This window comes from Zosterops lateralis (genome assembly GCF_965231275.1).
Source record: "Zosterops lateralis genome assembly, chromosome: 4".
Taxonomy (NCBI): domain Eukaryota; kingdom Metazoa; phylum Chordata; class Aves; order Passeriformes; family Zosteropidae; genus Zosterops; species Zosterops lateralis.
The window spans coordinates 13,853,530-13,874,750 of NC_139765.1; the positions used below are offsets into that span (position 1 = coordinate 13,853,530).

Here is a 21,221-nt window from a genome sequence, read left to right on the forward strand (position 1 = left end):
AGAGGCCAGGAACAACCAGCATCACTTCTGAAAGTTCCTGAGAAAGCTGTGGCCAGACATGAGCAATTTTCTAACCCTTCTGCACAATCTGTCTGCTTGTAAGTGTGAACTAGAAGTAAAAAGTGAGTTCCCAATGAGACCTGGGAATAAGATTTCCCAGTTCCAGTGGCCCAAATAGGAAATGCACCAACTCCAAAGTGTGGGGATTCTGGATGTGCTTCCTTAGTTTGGCCTGGAAAGAGGAAGGAGACACAGTTTAACCCTAACCTGAGTGTGCCTTCTCTTTTCTGCCACTTGGGGGGAGCGTTGTGGACTGATGCAAAGAGTAAGTGATGTAAGGCATAGGAATAATTCATTTTTATTTTGTGTTCATTTCTAATTCCCAGTGAATTTCAGGATGGGTGGAATCCCCTCTCTGTTAAATCTTTGTGTCTTTGAAGGTAATTTGAACAGACACACAATACCTTGCCTTATGTTGAAAATCCTAGTGAGGAAAGGCCAGGGTTATTGTCGCTTCTGCCTCTTGCAGGGTTGAGAATCCCACTAGTTCCCTGAATGAAAACAACAGGATTGATGTTTTGAGGGTCCCTTGGCAAACTGCTGACAAGGAAAGTCCCCCCCCAGGGTCTTGTCTGTGGCACCTGGAGCTGCCCTGGCCACTGAGATGCTCCAAATCCAGTGGTATTTGAAGTGAACTGAGGCAGAATGGAGGAGCAAAGACTTGGGATTGATTTACTGCAAGAACTGGGTTTTGGTAGCAGCAATCAGCTGAGCTGCAGTGAGAAACCTCTTCAGTTTGTGCTTCTCTTCAGCTCCTTCTCCTGCCCTGGACTCCTGGCACTGCTGCCATGGGAGACACGCTCCCTGCTCCCACTGAAATGCAAAGCATTGGAAGTGCCAGAGATGAAACATTAGTGTGGAGTGGGAAGTGGGAAACAACTGCTGGCAGCAGGTGGCCCAGGTGAACAGGCACTTCCTGGGACTTGGCAGCCATGTGGGGAGGAATGTGGCAGGCCTCCACCAGGGAGGCCCAGCTCTGCTCCACGCTCAACTCTGGTCTCTTGCCAGATCAGCTGCTCCTGATCCTGAGCAGGCACAAGTTATCTCTATTTGCCTCTCAAGGAAAAGGCTGAGCTTGGTGTCCTGCATTAAGGCTGTTCACAATTTCTGGAGTCTCCTTATTAATGACTGCCCAGAAAGGAGCTTGCTGGATGTGTCCACTGGACAAGTTTGGTCACAACTGACAGAATTCCTGCTGGCTCCTTCTCTTCCTGGTCTCTCGTGTTTCACTGAGCAGAGCTGGTATAACTGGGAACATCCTTGTGCTCCTGCTTTTCATCCCCTCCACAATCCAGAGGGTCCGCCAGGGGAGAAAGGGAGGAACCAGGAATACTGGGGCAATGGGGCTTCCCAGCCTGGATCTGAAAAGAGCTAGGTCTTGCAACCCTCTGGCTACTCTGTCCCATCTTCGACTGAATGTTTCTAGTTCTGGTTTAACAGCCTGTCCCAGGAAACCTGCACAAGCCTGACACAATGTTTGTCCTGGGTTCTGAAGAACCCGGAATTCACACCTTTGTCCCTTGGCAGTGTTTTCTGTTCAAATTTGCCTCTGAACACTTGCTGCTGGGATACACAGGGAAAAGCTCTGTCCCTGCATGGGATAGAAACTCCTCCATTCTCACCAAGAGGTTCAAAGCCCGTTTGGTTTTCTGGAAGCAGCTGATGAACTCAGCCTCTCTCAGGGTCTTGCTCGGAGGGTCAGCATCCCCTCTGCCCAGAGAAGGGGCAGAGAAGGACACCTTGGTGAGAGAATCCCCTTTGGGAAGGGTCCATCCACCTGCCGTGCAGAAGGCTCAGCAGAAATGGGTGTTGAGACCAGAACTGCTGAGAATGGGGGGTTCAGGGAAAGGCAAACCCACTCTGTGTGCCGGAGGCTCCGTGTGCTCTGCCAGAGCTGCCCCCGGGGCAGCGGCACCTCCCGACCTGCTGTGCCTGAGCCGTGGCTGTGCCGCCCTGCTTGGGACCCTGAGGTGTCCCCCCACATTCATCCCTGTCCCCCGTGCTCCCCGTTCGTTCTGGCTGCTGCACTGCCCCTGCTGACCCTTTCTTCTGGTTCTGCCTCCCTTTCTTCCTTTGCCTGAGCTGTGGGAATGCCTCTGCAGCCTTCTGGAGCCGGCTGAGGAACCCTTGGATGATATCATCCGGGATGTAGTTCTCTCCCAACTTCAAGCCGCAGGTTTGTTTCAGAACCCGGACAGTTTGACTCCTGAAACTCCACAAATGGGGCCACACAAGCCTGAGTTTCTGCGCTTTGGGGTAAAATGACAGGTTCAAGGGGGTATATGTCGCGGGCAGTTCAGAAAGGATGTACCTTCCCAGTTCCTCAGCCAGTGGGGAAAGGCAGAGACCAACATGTGGCCGGGAGTTCAGGGTAAAAGGAGGCTGCGCCCTCTGAAACCTCGAGAGAGAAAACCCCGCGGGTGTGTGCCCCAGTGGCCTCTCTCCCTTCATTCGAATGAAGTTGCAGGACTCCTCTGTCTCCTTTAGGGACACCGGCTTTTCATAGCGTGATTTTTTATACAGGATAAAACGAAAAGAAAAAAGGGGAAGGACAAAAGGAAAAGGGGAAAAAAGAAGAACAGAGGCCGTTACAAGCAAGCTCCGCGCAGCCCGAGGGCGAGGCTCCCGCAGCCCGTTCCCATCGCATTCCCGGCGCCGCTTCCCGCTCCCGCCGTGCGCACTCCCGTGAGCGAGGCGGGTCACGGGGGCGGCGGCGTGAGCGGGGCCGTGAGGGGCAGGGGACAGAGGGCAGGAATTGGGCACCCTGAGGGGGCCCCGGGCGGGGAGCGCGGGGAACTCCAGACCGCGGGCGGGGGGACCCGGGACGCGCCGCTGGCTCCGGCAGGGCCCCGCTAAAGCTGGAGCTGTGAAATGCCGGGATGGGCTGGGCTGGATGGGACCTTAAAAACTCCTCCCGCTCCACCCCTGCCATGGGCAGGGACAGCTTCCATATCCCAGCTTGCTCCAAGCCCCATCCAGCCTGACCTTGGACACTGCCAGGGATCCAGGGGCAGCCACAGCTTCCCTGGGGCACCCTGTGCCAGCACCCTCACAGGGAAGTATTCCCTCATAATAACCAACCTAAACTCTTTTCCTTTGAAACAAGGTGAATCTGCAAACTTCTTTGCTAAATTCTTACTTGTGTTCTGTGGAGGGGGGGGGGGGGGGGGGGGGGGGGGGGTGGAATATCTAGAAATACTAACAGGTGTCCTTTCCCCTTCCCAGCAATGTGGCATAAATGGCAATGATTGGAAGAAGCTGGATTTCACACACTGGGGGCTGTGGCTTATGCACCAGAGAAGGAGCTGCTGAACATTAAAGGCATCAGTGAAACCAAAGCTGACAAAATCCCAGAAGGATGTTCTGGAACTTTAACCCTAGATATTCCACAGATTTATTTCTGCTGGCTGAAAGCATTGTGGTGAGTTTGGAAGTTCTCCAAAGGGCAGTAAAGGTGATTGGAAGTGTGACATGACTTGTGATGGGAAAAGGCAAAATGCACCAGGACAGGACCAAACTGAAGGGGAGGATGTTTCCATAAACCACACAAAAGGGATGTTGGAGCTTTTTCTTGGAGCAGAATTTCAGTTGTGTTCAGAGGTGCCAACTTGTGCAAGGTCTGTGAAATTAACATGGAATGATACAGGTGCCTCTCCACAAGGCAGGAAAAATCCTAATTACTGGGCGTTAATGAATGGCATGAGCTCTCCTGGCACTGCTCAGTTGTGTTTTCCCTCAGGCTGATGCAGCCTAACTGGCTCCCATGGGCTTCACCACGGCCACAGAATTCCAGAGATCGTCCAGATTGCCACTGGCTGGACAAACTGCTTCAAGGTCAGCATTTTATTATTTCTCTTTCCTGCTTAACCTCAGGTATTGGGGTCAAACTCCCATGAGTTTGATCTAAGACAAGTCTTGGTTGGAGGAAAGACCTCTAGGAGGTCTTTCCCCTCTGTTTTTATCTCTGCCAGGGATGTGAGTTTTTCTTCCAGTCTTTTGGCAAAGCTCCTGGCTATCTCCAGGAGCTCCAAGGTTCATCCCTTTTTTCCCTGATTTTGCAGGAGTGGCCTCTGGCAGCAATGCCCTGGACAAGGTGGCCTCTGCCGGGGCTGTGACAGCGACCGCCAGGGCAGCTGCTGGATCAGCTAAAGACTGAAACCTCCTTTGTTCCCCTGGGGCCCTGGGCTCGTGTCCCCAAGAGGCCCTTTCCTGGCGGCACCTCAGGGACACTCCCCAGGGCAGCGGGCACAGGGAGCTGTGGCGTGTTACCCTGGAGCTGTGGGGACACACAGAGCACACGGGAGCTGTTGGGAAGAGATCAGGTCCCTGTGTCCCCTGGGCAGCATTCCCATGGGATCACACCCTGCGTGCTCTCCTGGGTCTGCAGCAGAATCCCAGTGGCCACAGTTGGGAACTCGGTGAATTGGAAGCAAAGCTGAAGGGTTTGTCCACTAAGAGAGAAGTGGTGATTTATAAACCAAAGCAGAGTGGTATTCCACACCAGGGTTTTGGGATTGAGGATGGTCCCAGTCCATAATCTTTATGTTCATTTTCTTTTGGATGCTGCAGCCTGATGGGCTGGGGGAGCTGCTCCTTTCCATTTCCATTTAATTTTCTGTATTTCATTAATTCTCCGTGGAAATCTGATTGTAATGAAAAGGCCCAGGACGATTTTGATGATGTCCCTGGTTCCTGGGATTCACAGGTGTGTGTTCAGACCAAGGATTGCTCTGGCTGGCAGAAGCTGCACCAACCTCCCAGGAATGTCAGTCTGGATTTGTCTTTTCTCGCAGTTCTCCCAGGCTTGGGGGTGCAGTGCAGCCCTGCCCTCTGTATCTCCTAGAAGAGTTTTGGGGTTAAAAATGTTCTTTTATAATCGGCAATAGTTCTCTAGAACTCGATTAAAAAGAATAAAACTGTATCAGTGCTGTTTGGATTTGTTCATTTGCATTGGTTAATTAAAGCAAATCATTGAGAAGGGGTTTGAGCACCCCTTGTTTGGAGCTGGCAGCTCTTCCTTGTTGTCTCTTCATCCTCTGAATTTCTCTGAATTATTTCTTAAGCAGTTACTGCTATCACGACACACAATGAGGAGAACAGCACCACTGCCCTGCCAGATTGGGAAATCCAAATTAATTCCTCAGAGAGATTGAGGGGAGCTGAGCCTCAGGCTGGGTTTTGTCAGCGAGAATTCAGTGAGGAGAGGAGATTCCCCAAAACTGCTTAAAGCCAGTTCTGGGTTTGTGTGCCCCCACCCCAGTAATGATCCTGGTTAAAGGGGACTTGAGGAGGCAGCGGGATGTGCTGGGGGGCTGTGCTGGAACCCCCAAGCCCTGGGCAGGGATGCTGGGCAGTGCCAGAGACACAGGAACTATGGAGGGGCTGTGCTGGGATCCCCAGATTCCAGCCAGGAGTGCTGGGCGCTCTTTGGGACACTGCCTGATCCAGAGAGTTTTCCCATTACTTTCTGTCGTGCTCAGCACCTGGCATTTCATTAGAGTCCCACGGGCTGAAAATCCCGTGGGAGCAGCTGGAATCGCAGCCAGTCACACAGAGGCCGGTCCAGGATTGGAAATGAGCTGGTCCACAGACGTGGAATGGGTTTCCCAACGGGTTTTTAATTTAAAGCAGCGCACTGTCCGCGCCCCGACCGCATATCCTTTATTTTTGGGGTTTCTCCATGGCAATTACCTGCCTATGCTGGATAAAGAACTCAGAACAAATTCCCCTGGCGCTGCAGGGACGGGCGGGGCCCGGGGGGTCGCGGAGCCCCGGCGGGGCCGCAGTGGGGCAGGAGCGGCAGCGCCCGGCCCGGAGCGGCCCCTCCCGCCCGCGGCGAGCCCAGGCCCGTCCCGGCGCCGATCCCGCCCCGGTCCCGGCCCCGGTTCGGCCCAGGGGTGACGGGCGGGGCCGCGAGCGACGGATCCGGCCCCAGCCCGGGGAGCTCGGGGGGAGCCGGGGCAGGGCTTCCCTCCTCACCCCGACCGCCTCCCTACCCCTCCTCTCCCCCCGATCTCTCCTCTCTTCCCGTCCTCCCCGCTCTCCTTTCCCGCAGCCGCGGGGAATTCTCGGGGCGCCGGAGAACAAAGCCCAGAGGGGGCCGGAGCCCCCCGCCCTCGCTGGAGCCCCACACGGGGCCGGGCCCGCTCGGCGGGTTGTTCACAGACCCCGCCGGCACTCGGCTTTCCACACACCACACCGGGGGTCGGGAGGGGGTCGGGGGTCAGGGAGGGGCCCGTCAGGGGGGTGTGTCGGAACTCCGGTGGGATGTGAGGAAAGCCGGAACCCCGGCGGTGTCGGGCGGTGTTTGTGACCGGCATGGGGGGAGGAAGGGAGGGGAGAGAGGAGAGGTATAGAGGAAAAGAAGTACAGAAGAAAAGATCTAGAGAGATACAGAGTCCGGCCCAGCCGCAGGCTCCCGCCCCGAGTGCCAAATGGCTCCAAAGGTAATTCCCGGGGCTTAAATACCCTCGGCCCCGCCCCGCGCAGCCGCTCTGGGGCCCCGCGCACCTGTGCCCCTCACACCTGTGCCGGCCCCACCCTCACACCTGTGCCGGCCCCGCCCCGCCCATAAATCCCGGCGGGTCCGCGCCCGCTCCGCTCGGTGCGGTGGATGCTCATCCCGGGGCGCGGCGGGACCGTCGCCCGGAGCGCTGCGCGAGCCCGAGGCGCTGGGGCGGGACCGGGGTCCGGGCCCAGGAATTCGGGTCTGGGTCCTGCCGGTGTCTGCTGGGGGTCCCGGGCGGAGCCGCTTTTTTCTCGGCGGGCGGATGCGGGATGGGGCCCGGGATGGGGCCCGGGATGGGGCCCGGGATGGCCGCGGGCGGGAGGAGCCGCTCCGGGCCGGGCGCTGGGGCCGAGTCCGGCGCTGCCGCTCCTGCCCCGAGTGCGCCCGGTCCGGGACCGGGGCTCGGTCCTGCTCCGGCCTCATCCGGCACCTCCCGGGTGAGCCTTGATGCTCTCCCTCCTCTCCCCCCTTTCCCTGTGGTTCGCATTCTCCAATGGAAAAACGTGTAGGTTTAAAACGCCAGGGAAAACTGTTTACTCTTTATTTCCAGAGCACAGGAGATTCTGAGCTGGAAAGAGCCAGGAGGATCATCAGGTCAAACGGTGATAAGTGATTTGCCCATGTGGGGAATGAATTCAGAATCTTGGCCTTCTGAGCACCTGCTCCAAGCACCTGAGCCAGTCTGAGGGTCATGAGGAAGGTCCTGCCTGGGATGGGAATGGCTGTTACCAGCAAGGGAATTCCTATGGAAATGCAGCTCCTCCTTTCCTGTTAACGCTGCTTTACACACCAGCCCCTAGAAAGGCTCTAGAGCAGAACTGGTTGGTACCTGACATGACAGCACAAAACCCTTCTAATAACCCTGGTTTCCCACCCTTTCCAGAATTTACCCAACAGCTGTAAAGGTGCTCGTTCCATGTCCTTTTCCAGGGAGAAATGAGCAGGACAAGTCCTGAGGGTTCACTTGGTCTATGGCCAAAGTTCTTCTGGAGAGTGTCAGAGCTGGTCCTGCCTGCAGAGGGGCGTTTCCTGCAGGTGAGTGTTCACAGCCCAAAATCACAGCAGGTGCTGAGGCTGGGGCCACTTTCCTAGCCCAGAGCTGCACAGAGCCCTGGGTGACTCCTGCTCACTGCCAGGAATGTTCCTTGGTGTTCCCTCTGTGTGTCCCAGCTGGCCGGGAATGCGGGCTGGGAGGAGGCCGGGAGCCCCAGGAAGGGAACCAGCACCTCCTGTCCTCGGTGTTTGCAGGGGAGGAGCTGTGCCTGCAGTGTCCTGCCCGTGGCTCCCAGCGTCCCAAACACATCCGGGGAGGGGCACTGGGATTCCTGGGCAGTGCTGGGATGGATGTGAATAAAGGGCTGCCTGTGGTTCCTCAGCCTGGGGCTGCTCTGAACAGGCACCTGGAGGTGCTTCAGCCTGGACAGGCCCCACCCAAAATGACCGCAAGGAACAGCTGGCATTGCCCGGGAATGTTGGCAGGGTGTGTTTGGGAGGGGTTCAGACAGCAATTCCCTGTGCTGACCTCCTGGAGCTCCCACACACCCCCAGGTATGTCCCAGCCACCCCAAATCCCTTCCCTTCCAGCCTGGGGACATCATCCATCAGCAGTGTTGAAGTCAAGGGAATCTTCTCTCACAGAAATTAAACCCCAAGCAATAACCCTCAGAGATGCCTTAAAATAAAAGCTTAGAGTCAGGTGAAGTTTTGTTTGGATTGAGTTTGGAGTTTTTTAGGGAGCCAGTTGGAACTACAGAACTGATGGAAAAATTTCACAGGTGGGTCCCACTGGAGATGCACTCTGGGGGCAGAAGCAATTCCAATGTTTTTGACAGGGCTCCTAGAAAGTACATCAAACAAAATAAGGTAATTCATCCTCATTTTGTGGTGCTCAGGGAAAGATGGAGGGCTTAAGAGCAATATCTTTCTCCTCAAACTTGTGTACTCCCAAGTGAATACTGATTGCATTCTGACATATTTAGAAATACAAGAAAAGAACAAGAGATTGTGGACAGAAAGGATGCTTTTTCTCTCTTTAAAAATTCACAAAAATGACTGGTTTTGCAAACAAACATTTTTCCACTCAAGACTTTCCCACCAACTTCAATAAACAGAGGCACATCACACTTGAGACACCTGTTAAACAAACTGGTACAGAAATACAGCGTTTCCTGCTGGTGGTGAGAAAATGGTGCAAACCAAAATATTCTGTCCTTTACTTCCTCCATTAGAAACTCTCACACAAATTCCTCTTCTTCCTTTTTTTCTTTTTTAGTTATTTTTAATACCCACTCCCTTACAATTTAAAATTTCCAATAACTTCTTTGGGGGCAACTACACTTTCATTATACCCATCAGTATTGCAGGACAATTACATTACACCATCTTTTTTCATGGCTTGTGTTAAATACAGTACAGAGAAATCAAATTATGGCCAGCCACATGCCTTTGGTAAAATTAAGTCTGGTGAGATCACATTCTTCAAACTCAGAAAGCCACATGTTGAACCCATGTTGTGTTTTTAAAGTTCAATTCTATATAAACTTCTTCTTCAAAGCAAAGTTAAACAGCTGCCATCCCACACAAAGGGCAATTTCCTGAACTGCTCCAGAAGAGAGATGAAAGGTTTGAACTTCAGGGAAGCTCTTCACATGCCTTGATCTCCATTAGATTTGTTTGTCAGATGGGGTAGAAAGGCTAGTAAATATTCACAAACGTACAAGTCCAAACAGTGATAGCAGTGATGAGTACTCTCAGTTTTTAAAAAACTTTCTGTAGTAACACACGTGGCTCATTTAAGCAGCTGACGGTCTTCTCCTTTGAGGCGCTTTTTCCGGGGCTGTACAATGTCATCATCCGAGTCGTCGGTAAGTTCTGGATTATCTTTTTCACTCTGGCTGTTTGGCTGTACAGGGAACTTTCTGTCAGGATAAAGGTTCCTTAGAAGATCTTCAAAGTAGGCTTCGAGTTTCATGCCAGCATCAGCCACTTCTGAATTGGGCTGTTGGGTGAATTAACAACATCAGTGCATCACGAAATAGCTTTGTACATAGACTGCATTATGTCTTTTACCTAAAAAACTACAAAAAAACATCACTCAGCAGCAAGAATGGCCATGCAGCACAGGGCCCTAAAGAGCACAAAAACACAGAGTGAGGCCAGATCTTCCAGCCAACAACCCCCAATGATTTTTTTCTCTGACACACAAAGAAGGTGCTGACCACAAAAGCCACACTGCCTGGGTTCTCAAAACTATATAAAGATTCCAAGAACTCTTAAATCCTGACTGGAGTGGGAGCAGGGGGACAGAGCAGTGCTGTCAAAGACCTAGCTATGCCCTCAGGGCGTTAGAAACTTCTCTAGCTTACAGACCTTTTTAGTAACAGTGAAAATATTACTTGGTAGATAATGACTGTAATGTGGAAGACTGAGCAGTCCTAAAGTCATCTACAGACACCACAGCTATCAGTTTCTTGAAGCAGAGATCACCAGTGCAGGAATAATTCCTAGCTATTGAGGGTGACTGGATAAGAACCCTTTAGAGAAGTCTTTATTTGCACTGTAATTCTCTCTCATTTTGTGGTTCACTCAGAACCTGCATCCCTATTTTACCACATGTTCCCTTATGTGCAGCAGGGGATAATAAGTTACTTAACATGCAACTTGAAGTCATAAGGGCAAGTACAGAGCTCCCAGATGAAAATCCCACTGAATTTAAGATCTGATGCAAGGACTAAACCAATTTTTAGATCATAATGCCCACCATTAACCTGTACAATAAAATATTGTCCTTTTCTTTAGCTGCTGTCCTGCTATTCAGCTATGTTTGTTACCATCCTCCTCCCTTCTATGGAAAGATCTCCACTGCAGTTATCTCAGAACACAGCAGTGTCAAATCTCATCTATGTTTTCGCTGCAGTCTCATCATCAAAGTAAGTTTAACACAGTAAGTTCTTGTGTTGTAAGTTCTGCCCCCATTACAACTTTCCTGAAAGCAACCAACAAAACCTGATATAGTATCAACTTTTCTAACCTCATTAAATTCAGCACAGTTTTGGAAAATCAGTCTGAAATCAGCCACAAAATCTTCTGGCTTTGTGTAGAATGAATTGGACACTTCAAGTCTTTTCTTGATGGTTGATAAGTCCATAGGCTTTTTGATTATTTTGTAGTAATCAGGGACCTAAGTGGAGAAAAAAAAAAGTCCAAAATGCAATGTTCATAATTTATTGTTTTATAAATCTTTAGATTTGAGGGAGTGGGCAAGATTTAGTCTCATCTTCAAAGTACAACTCAAAGATACAAGAATTGCATTTTTAATACACATGCAGACAGTTTCTGAAATAACAGTGATGTATGACAATTTGTTGGCTAAAATATACTCTTTCCAATGCCTATTTTAAAATCAAAGAGAAACATATAAAACCTCCACTAACTACATATAATAGAGCCAATGAGTTGGTTTGGATGTTATTTCCAGCTATCTATTAAGTTTCATTCACAAGACCACCATATGAAACAAGTCCTTTGAAATGGTGACAAATTTCAGAGATGCCAATGGTTTTCATACCCAAACTGTGGCTGTAGGATTAAGGTTTTTTTTTCTTTAGAAAGAGTAAGAAAGTAAGTAAGAATGAAAACCAGTGGTAATATATTAGTATTTTTTCCTAAGTAGATGCACATTTTTAATACCTGAATTTAGTAACACCTGACCATAATATGAATAATCAATTAATCTCTTATGTAATTTCTTATTATTAAACTCTGTGGAATGTTCTTCAGAATTCTTATTCAAAAGGAATAAAAGGAACACAGTACTTTTTAATGAACTCTTTCCCCATTGACTTGTCCCTCCCCACTGACTTGTCCTGAAGAACATCTTTTCATCTGACCACAGTAGTAGCTCTCAGGTACTGTTTACCTGATTTTGAGAACTGGGGTACTCCATAGTACTAATATGAAAATTAATTTCTTATTGACTTGAAATTTGTTAGTGTAAAATGGTAATGTTTAAAACCCCAAATATATCCCAATTTACCTTCTCAGTAATGTAACTCAGGATATGAAGTTAGCAGCATTAGAATTTACTTACTGTAACTATTTTTGAAGTATTAAGTAAAATCAGTTATTGTGGAATTTTACTTGTAAAGCCCCTGCCAACCCAATGCTTCAACTTTTAACTTCCCCCTTCAGACAGTTTGAATAAAACTAAACAGGTTTAACACACTGAATGTCTGTGGAATTTAACTTAGGATAATGGACTTTAGAAAGCCATTGGAAACACAGCAAATATGCTGCTAACATAAAAGAGAAGGAAGTGAGGTACATACTGTGGGAGAAACTGGATCTTGAAAGGCAGGACTCATTTCATGACAATAGAGGTATAGCAGCAGTCTTTCACACTTCTGTGTCAAGAAAAACAGATACCCAAGTAATTCAGGAATCCTACACTGCTTATTCCAAATGACAAACTACAAAAAATACAGAACTCAGTTTCCCCCCTTTTTCTTTGTGTATACAAATATATTAAACTGGATCTTGAGTCTTGAAAGAGATTCTAAAAATACTTCTGTGTGATTTTATGCTTGCTGATCCCTTATCAGAATCTTTACAGGGCTTATAACTTCCATTTAATGCAAAATGCAAATAGAGCACACATGATGTAGTCTGTCCTCCACACACATACACTACTCTTGATGGGCAATATGATCTGTCCAAAGATAAGAACACCAGGTAAGAATTGTAGGAATTGCAAGAGGAGCTGTCTGGATGTTTGCATAATTAATACATTCCAGAGATGGGGGAGTGGTGATGGCTATGATAGATTTTGGTACACGTGGGCCTGCAAAAGGGTACAAAATGCTCCTGGAGCCTGGGTCAGCTGGGCCAACTGATCTCCAGAGGCTGCAGGGCAGCTTCCAGGTGGATCCCACCCCAGCAGGGACACCTGCAGGGAACATCCAGCCTGAGGATGGGAACACTCAGTTTTGAACAGGTGAGTAACAGGTGGAGATAAAATTCTAAAGTAGCTCCATGGCTGCTTTTCAATTGTGCTTTTTGCACACCTGAACATTTCCAGCTGAATCTGTCTATAGCCCTTCAGACCTGCATTGGCAATATTTAGATCCTGTGTTAGCAATAAATCTCATCAGCATCACCCACATAATCAGTATCATACGTTGTGAGCCTGGGAGTCTTCTCTACTACTCTTCCATATATGTTCAACATGTAGACTATGACCCAAATAAAATACTCAAGTTGCCAACTGAAAACAGGTAAAACACTGACAAGTTTCTAACACAGTTCAAAATTGCTTCAGCTTAGAAATTTTAAATAATAATTTTATCCTTACCCTGCGGTCTATGGGTGCCAAACCCACGGTGTCTTCCAATTTTCTTTTTTCAGAGCTGTGAGCAGGTTTATCACAGTCATACTCAACTTCTGGCTTGGACAAATCCCGACAGAATGTACAAATCCACTCTCCACTAAAGAAGACAAACAGACACATTGACCTCAGTGAGGGAGCACTCCTTTTGCCAGAAGGCTTTCCCCATTACTTCTGGGTAAATCCCACCCATCTGTGGGGTGGGTTTTCTCTGCATCTCTCTTGTTTTCTTGGTGGTACAAAAGCCTGTGACAGCTGGCAAAAATGCTTTACTACAACTTTGTTTCCTTTTAGTGGCACTGGTGTCTGAGCAGATAGAAAGAGACACAGATGGTCTCTATCTTTGTCAATACTGAATTTTTTCACTTGAGCTCACAGGATTTAAGGATAGCACTATGAAGAGCCCTGTACAACCACAACTACAGAGAGGACTGAAGGAGTGATATGGGCTGAAGAGAAGGAAAAGTGTTAGCATTATATGGTGAGAACTACATACCCTCTACAAGCTTGATCTACAGCACATTACTAATCTAGAGAGATTACCATAGACAAGATTCTTTGCAAAACTGGAAATATTTCACTCCCTAAAACTTTCAGATGTTCATGATTTTACCAGTTTGTATAAGACAATACTGGAGATTTAAAGCTCAGCTTAAGATATACAAGATAGACAGTTCTGCAAACTATGTCCACTGATTGTTGAACACAATTTATAAACTTGAAAGTATAGAAAAAACTATGAAGAGTCTTTATTTCAATATAGTTCTCTACCAAAAAAAAAAAAAAAAAAAAAAATAAACCTGCAGGCTTGCAGATAACCACCAGAGGGCTGAATTGTCACACGATAGACAGAATCCAGCAATAACCAGTTATGTGATCAACTGCATGTATTTACCCAGAGATATGTTATTATAAACAGTGTCTTCATAAATGGGAAATAGTTTCTGCAGCACCCTTTACTTCATTTCAATAGTAAGGCAGAAGAATTCACAAATTTAAAAAGAAAATCTTGTTTTCTATTCAGTGATCCAAAGATTTTCCCCATCTGCCAGTTTTAGCATGCAGTGGTGAATGATGGCATTTTGCTTCAAGAAGTTTTACCTTCTACTGTCTTAACTTCAGAGTGATTTATGACAGTGTCACCCATATGCCTAGACTAGCCTTACAGAAATGATGTGGCAGATACACAAAAAATTGATACAGTCCATGACCTACAAGTAAACAAGGAACGAATTAAAGACAGAGGAATGATTAAAATATCCAAGAGTCAGGAAGAATGTGGTAGGTTGGAACGAAGGAAAAAAGATGCCATGGCCTTACAAATCTACCTGGGAACACACAGTTTTAAACTGAAAGAGGGCAGATTCAAGGATACAAAGAAAAAGTTTTTTACAGTGAGGACTGTGAAACACTGGCACAGGATGCCCAGAGAGGTGGTGGCTGCCCCGTCCCTGGAAACGTTCAAGGCCAGGTTGGATGGGGCTCTGAGCAACCCGATCTAGTTGAAGATACCCCTGAGCATTGCAGAGGGGTTCAAATTAGAGAGCCTTTAAAGGTTCCTTCCAACACAAAACACCCTGTGACTCTATGAAACCTATGAAATTTCACCTGAAACAGGAACAAAAAGCAACCATGAAAGCAGCAGACTGACACTGCTGCCACAATAATAACAAAATTATTATTTACTGTGTTTGAAGGAACTAATGCTAAAAGACTGAAGTTTGTTTGGCAGACTTACAGGTGGGGAAAAAAAAAAAAAAAAAAAAAAAAAAAAAGCAACCCCATAAAGATGAGAACAAAAAATCTGATGCATCAGAAGTCAGGAGGAAACTTCCGCTAGCTGTGCTCTGGAGCCTAGGAACACAATGCACCTGTATATGCACCTTACAGATCTAAACACCTGCTATCAAAATGGCTTTTGGCGCCCTTGCCCTCAGATATCATTACCTCAGTTTCCACTGAATGATCCAGTAAAAATGGAGCATTTAAAAGACTTGTTATTGACTATTTAATTTTAATAGAAACTGAGTCTTGTAATGCATAGTTATCTGCCTGCTTCAAGATTACTTTTTGTTTCCTTACCAGAAAGAATATTCATTTAAAAAGTGCTTACTGTAACCTTACTGAGTTTCCTTATGGCATAAAGCTGTAACATAGCACTGTTATAATAAGAAAAACTCTGGAATTTGAAGTTTCAAGAAGTAAGAGTGACATTTAAAGTAAAAGTGACATTTAAAAGAAAGATACACTTCCACAAGTATGCATGTTCAGAGTAGCACAGAGATATCAATGTGCTAATCTAAGTTGCTATCCAAATGTTTTACAGCAGTTAACTATGCTGATATTTAATCAGGAAACCCAATATTTATAAAAGCATTAACCAATGAGCATGTTACAACCAATGTTTTTATCCTTTAATACAAACAAGCTTATTGCATGACATTTCCAAGCTGGGGCATTGCAAAATGCCGTTTATTTTAATCAAAGACACTAATTCCAGAAGCAAACACCGGTAATGCTTATAACAATAATCTATTTAAGACTCTATTTTGAAAGTCAAGAAACTGAGCAATGGCTTTGTAACAGCCAATCAAGAAAGCTCAATGCTTGTTTCAACACTGACTGAGATGTTATAAAAGATGCCAGTCACTACACATCCCATGCTTGGAGTATAGCCATGTTTAGCACTGAAGTAATATGTTTAATACTATATTATTTCAGATTTTTCCTGTAGACATGTCTCAATTTTTCTTTTTTTATTTTTTAATCATTATTATTAAGAAATATAAATATTTTCAGTCACCCTTAAAACATTTTATGACACATTGGTAATTCTGTGTCTCAGTTTAATAACAGATATCCTAGATGTGATCTTGCTTAATTGTCAAATAAGTGAAGAGTTTTACTAAATTTTGTAGAAAAATATACAATTAAGCTGAAGTTTCATGAAAATTCAGACTTTGACCAACTAATAAAACTCCTGGATACAAGACTTTAAAAAAAGACACCTCTCTTCCTCTGAGACTGAAACTTCTTATCCTGGGTTTCACAACATGACTTTAATGTCTTTTAGTGCAATTTTAGTTGGAATTGAAATAGTCAATTACCTTGGAAAGCTCATCAATGTAGGGACATGACAAGAAAGATGGAATACTTTGGGACACTTCTCACAGCAAAGGAGCTTCCCTCCATTTTGACACACAGCACACCAATCTTCATTGGGATCATCCTCTTTTCTGCCCTCGCCAGCATGCGAGGATCCCATCCATCCTGTTTTCCCAGGGAATGTGCTCTGCAGTACCCCTGGCTGGTCATCTGTGCTATCTGGTGCATCTGTTCTTAGCATAGCTTCATCAGAAGTGGAACTGTGATTGGTATCCAGCAGCAAGGAAGTAAGTATGGACTGCAGGAAGGAACAAAGGAAGTCAGATGACAGTATTTATGTGAATTTACATGACCCTGACAATGTGCAAACTGACCTAAATAACAGATTTACATGCCAGCAGCCATACAGCTTGCAACGTGTATGCAGAAATTACTAACACACTATAACACAGGGAAATGAACACAAGAAATTAGCTATGAAAGGCTATTTACTGCTCCACCAATAAAAAAAATAATCTCTGATGGTGCAAAAATCTAGTACCTTGTTCATGGATATTTCTGGAAACACTTCCTAGCAGCACCTGAAAATTTCATCTCTGCAAGCTATTTCTGAATTTCCCAGGTTTTCAATGGATAAAAGCAGTCTGATCACACCCGTTAATTTAACTAGCAGTAGGGCTAGTCTGATTTTGAGTTTCACCTCTTCCTTTTATTTAGCATTTTAGTTTTCCACTGAAACAGTTCCCAACAGAAAACGAGTAAATTATTTTAGTCCCCATAAATACAAAATGCCCCCAAAGAGAAAGGAGATCCTTTCTAGCTGTAAATATTACATTCCGAGGCCGGGGCTCCTCCTCCATCTCTTGCTTCACTACAACAATTGGGAAATCAAAGTTCTCATTTGATGCACTTGACTCCTGTTTAATCCTGATTGGCTCCAACATAACAACAGGGACTTTGTGTGTAGAATCAGCTCCTGGTGGCCTGCTGGAGGAGCCAGAACTGTAAATGACATGAAGAGACAGGAAAAAAGGGAAATTAGGAGTCAGAACTGGACACTTTTTGTACACTGATGCTTTCCAAGATGTCAAGATGTTAATCTGCTTTGTTTCTTTGAATCCTGAGTAGTATTCCCTTTACGGAATGCAACACTCAAGCTTATTTTCTTTAATGTATACTGAAAAAGCATTACCAAATGGAAAAGTTTTAATGGTGCAGCCCCAAAACTAGAGAATTACTCATAGTTTGACCCGTAAGTGCAGAATTTCCCAATAATCTCTGTTTCTTTCAGATCATATACAAAAAAGCACCTCCACTGAACAATGTAAACCACACAACTGAATATGGCAGATAAAACACATATTTACATTATCTTGGAAAACTATCTTAGAGCCTTGCAGCTCTACCAAAACTTGGACCCTACTTTTAGAACTATATCTGTCTTTTTCCATGTATTTAGTCCTAACAGGATGAGATGAGAGTGGACAGTCAAACTTTAGAATACCTGCTTATCCTTTTAAATAAAAATGAAGAATTTAAATCTAACCAAATGAATTCAAGCAGCAGCATATCAAATCACATTTTTAAATGCAAGTAAAAACTCTTCAAACAACAATTTAAACTGTTCATTTAAACTGCTCATAAGAGCCCTTCAGAGAATTTGCCATATAAATGGAATAGAGCAAAAGGTATTCCAGATTAAAAAGCACCTGCATTTCCAGCTCAAGTAGGATGAATGTCATCTGATTTTTCTCTGCATGAAAAATTAATCTCATGTCAGATGTATGCTCTAATTTATTGCAACGCATTAAGGGATCTGCACTCTTCAAACAACACTGTGTAAATATATTTGTTCATTAATATTCCATCAGTAAGGGATAAAAACATTTGTGTAGACTCTCAGTAGATATCTAGTGCTCACTTAACTGTACTGCAGCAGAAAATTCTTAGTAACCCTCTGTAACATCAGTTCCTTAAATCTGAAGTAATTCATAGTTCCACAAGGGCTTTCAATATGCAGCTTTTTACTTTAGCTGTTTTTTCTGAACTTAAAACCTCATTTATAAATGGTGTTCTTTTAATAATGCCAACCTAGCCATCATTTACAGAGTTAACACATCTTTAGATGTTCTATTAATACATGACAAATGAAATTACTGCTTTTAGAATGTAAAGAGTGCTGTAACAACCATCAGGCCTGACCTGTTAACAGAGAAGGTGAGAAATATTGGCATCTTTATGCATTAAAGAGAAGAGACTGAGGCATGTTCTGTGGAGGTAGAAGTTGCATTTTCTTCTCTCACCCACTTTCCTTACCTCTCTCTGCTCCCAACGCTGGAGGCACTAGGTGAGCGAATTGGAGGGTGTACGTTTGTCACGCTGATTCCTCCTAGGACAGAACGATCGGGGTTAGAGCAGAACACAGGTCTGTGCCAAGTCTGAGATATGACTCAGAGAAGTACACATGTTTTGGGGAAACTTTCTCCCACGCTGAGAAATATCTCATTTAATACATTTCCATGAAAGGACGAGAAGCATAAGATAACAGAGGGAAAGAGAGCACTAAGAAAGGGCCCATTTTGTGCAAGCAGGCTGATGGGTGAGTACCTCAACCTCTCCAGATGATCACTGCAGCCTGTTCCATCTTATTAAATTCAAGCAGATCTCTCAGAACTGCCAGGAAACTTTGAGCTGACGAGCAGGATGAAGTCTGGGGTCCAGACATGAGAGAGACCAAAGGTCTGGGGCCCAGAGAGCCAAGAGCCTTGTAAAGCAGACTGCTGAGCAGCAGCCCTGAGCGGCCTGAGTGGGTTGTTTATGCTGCCTGTGAAGGCACTGCCCGCTGTCTCTGCTATCCCACTGGAATGTGGGACCACCATGCAAGTGCATGAACATTGCCTGAGTGCTCCTTGGGAATTCCCACTCACAAAGCCTTCCCACAGCTCAGGTTAGAAAATGGGAGCAAGGAACAGCTGCTGGGGGCCACCAGCATGGTGACAGAAATCCCCTGGATCCTCCAGGTCCACCACATTCAGCCACCCATCACAGTAACTTCTCTGGTCACACTGTGTGAGTGCTGCACTACCCACCCAAGGCACCATTTCTAGTCTGTTGTTACATCCTATCTCACTTTCTCAAATACTTGTCTCTTACCACAGCTGCTAGGTCTTAATCTGGTGTACACCTGAGAGTGTCACTTTCCTATGGATTTCTATCCAATATGCTAAAATCTATCCATTCCCCCCCCCAATTTTTAAGATCTGAATGCTTAACTTCTGATCACAATGCTAAAATATTATCTCAACTCTACCTCCTGCCAGGGTTTCTACAACTTTGCCTTCATTTTCTTATTTCTCATCTATACTGTAAAACAGAATTAATTCTGATGTCAGTGTTAACATTGCCACATAAGATTTTTCTATTGCACCACTTTAATAGAAAATTGCATCACATTCAATTACCTGAGAGGCCTGGTGATGGTACAGAGGAATTTGGTGACTGCACAGTCCTGTTTGAAGGGGGTTTTGGCTGATTCTGTTCTACACTGCCATCCTTCCTTACAGCATTATCCAGTGTGATGTTTCCTGAACAATCAATCTAAAAGGCAGAGAAGCAAAGAGAAGCAGTTAGTGTTGAGAAGGGAAAACAAAACAAAACAAAAACCTCTAAAACAACAATAATAAAACAAAACAAGCCTCTGCCATGCTGTTATTTTGAAAGCAAAGACCAAAATGCATTTCACCAAAGTTTACCCACCCAAAAGTGAGATGGTTACTTTAAAACACATCATCTTGCTTCCCCTATGAAAAATGAAACAGCTAAATCCAGACAGTGATTTATTTTAAGAGCAGATGATTCTGTAAGTGCCAATTTTTCTCCACAGGCTACAGAAAAGGCTTAAATCAGACAGGGAGCTTTCACACACTGAAGTAAGTTTATCTCCAGACTTTCTTCGGACATGCTCACAATAAACACTCTTGAAAAGATAATATGCTCTACACAAACTACCCCTTAATCCACTGGCATTTAACAGGACTGGAAGAAACTCACAAGTTACTCAATCTCATCTGCCCTACATACCTTCTGGACAGGAGCCATGCATATTGACTCAAAATGGAAACAGCAAACCAACACTTGTTCTTTCCAGCATGGCTCAGACTAGATAACAGAACTTTATTCTAGTGGCTCCCAATGCAGCATTCTAACTTTCCATAAAAACTACACTTTCTGGTTTGATAAGGAGGAATGACTTTTTGATATGTTTGATTTCTTTCAATATGTAAGAAAATGTTTGATAACATGTATCCAAAGTGGATGCAGCAGCTTTGGCAAGGTGAGCACATTTGATTTGGGCTGTGTACCGTAAAAGCATAAACTCAATCACACACAAATAGAAGAGTTCATAATACTGTGCACAGAAATAAATATGCTAAAATGTCTCTCAGACTCAGTAGTTTTATGACCATGTTGTGTAGTTGCCCCTTTAAGTCTGACAGATACTGTGATTCTGTAGTCTATGTACTCCATTTTAATAAAGAGAACACACAGTATATAGGTAAAAACAAAACACAGATGGGAGATAACAGCAAGCTATGACTAGAAAAGCATGAAACTTCAGATTTCTACAAAACTTAGACCACAAAAAACAGGTTAGGTAGTTATGTGGAAAAATAAAGTCACTTGACAAAACTCAGTAATTCCAACATGGACATGTGGCAACCATGTACCATTCAGAAGAAACCATAAAAGAGAAGCTTAGAAGGTTAAGAAATTATGATCTTACTATGCTCTTTCTATCACCAGCTCAGAGGCATGTTAGAGAATATGTGAAGAAAAGATATGAGGAATATATCCAGTATGCTGACCATTAATACCTACCCAAGATAGCTCTTTCAGTAAGTTAAAAATAGATTTTAAAAATGTTAAATATCTATCAGAAATGCCATCAGCAAACCATTGCTATCTGTGGACATGGGTAAACAAACTAAGCTAACACATTTTTGTAAGGAGAATTATGAAGGCTGCAGAAAAATATGCAGCATACAACTAAGTCTAATTACAACTACAACTTGTAATCTTAATTTTCTTAGTTGTCCTAACAGCTGTCTCCCAAAACAGTTGAGTACTTCCAGCAACTTGCAGACAACTCTGCAGTGTTTGTTTCCT

The 21,221-nt window shown here is 45.2% G+C and overlaps 1 protein-coding gene and 1 long non-coding RNA gene across 3 annotated transcripts in view; one reads left to right on the forward strand and one right to left on the reverse strand.

The window, feature by feature from the left end:
- Positions 1 to 2,996: 2,996 nt before the first annotated feature.
- Positions 2,997 to 3,895, forward strand: LOC310908880. The gene is made up of 3 exons (XR_014589965.1): positions 2,997 to 3,166; positions 3,286 to 3,481; positions 3,800 to 3,895. It is a non-coding gene; the product is annotated as an uncharacterized lncRNA (long non-coding RNA).
- Positions 3,896 to 8,570: 4,675 nt separating this feature from the next.
- The window catches only part of TRIM24 (tripartite motif containing 24), a gene marked incomplete at its 5' end in the record, with an annotated part of 56,085 nt that continues 43,434 nt past the window's right edge, over positions 8,571 to 21,221 (reverse strand). The window contains 8 exons of one of the 2 annotated variants that reach the window (XM_083859545.1): positions 8,571 to 9,566; positions 10,599 to 10,748; positions 11,896 to 11,970; positions 12,918 to 13,050; positions 16,058 to 16,353; positions 16,889 to 17,057; positions 18,372 to 18,444; positions 19,517 to 19,652. In XM_083859545.1, coding sequence (XP_083715671.1) covers positions 9,357 to 9,566; positions 10,599 to 10,748; positions 11,896 to 11,970; positions 12,918 to 13,050; positions 16,058 to 16,353; positions 16,889 to 17,057; positions 18,372 to 18,444; positions 19,517 to 19,652 — 1,242 coding nt within the window. In that variant the 3' untranslated portion in view covers positions 8,571 to 9,356. Of the gene's footprint in view, positions 9,646 to 10,598; positions 10,749 to 11,895; positions 11,971 to 12,917; positions 13,051 to 16,057; positions 16,354 to 16,888; positions 17,058 to 18,371; positions 18,445 to 19,516; positions 19,653 to 21,221 lie in introns of both variants that reach the window. The other variant, XM_083859546.1, reaches the window with a different exon arrangement.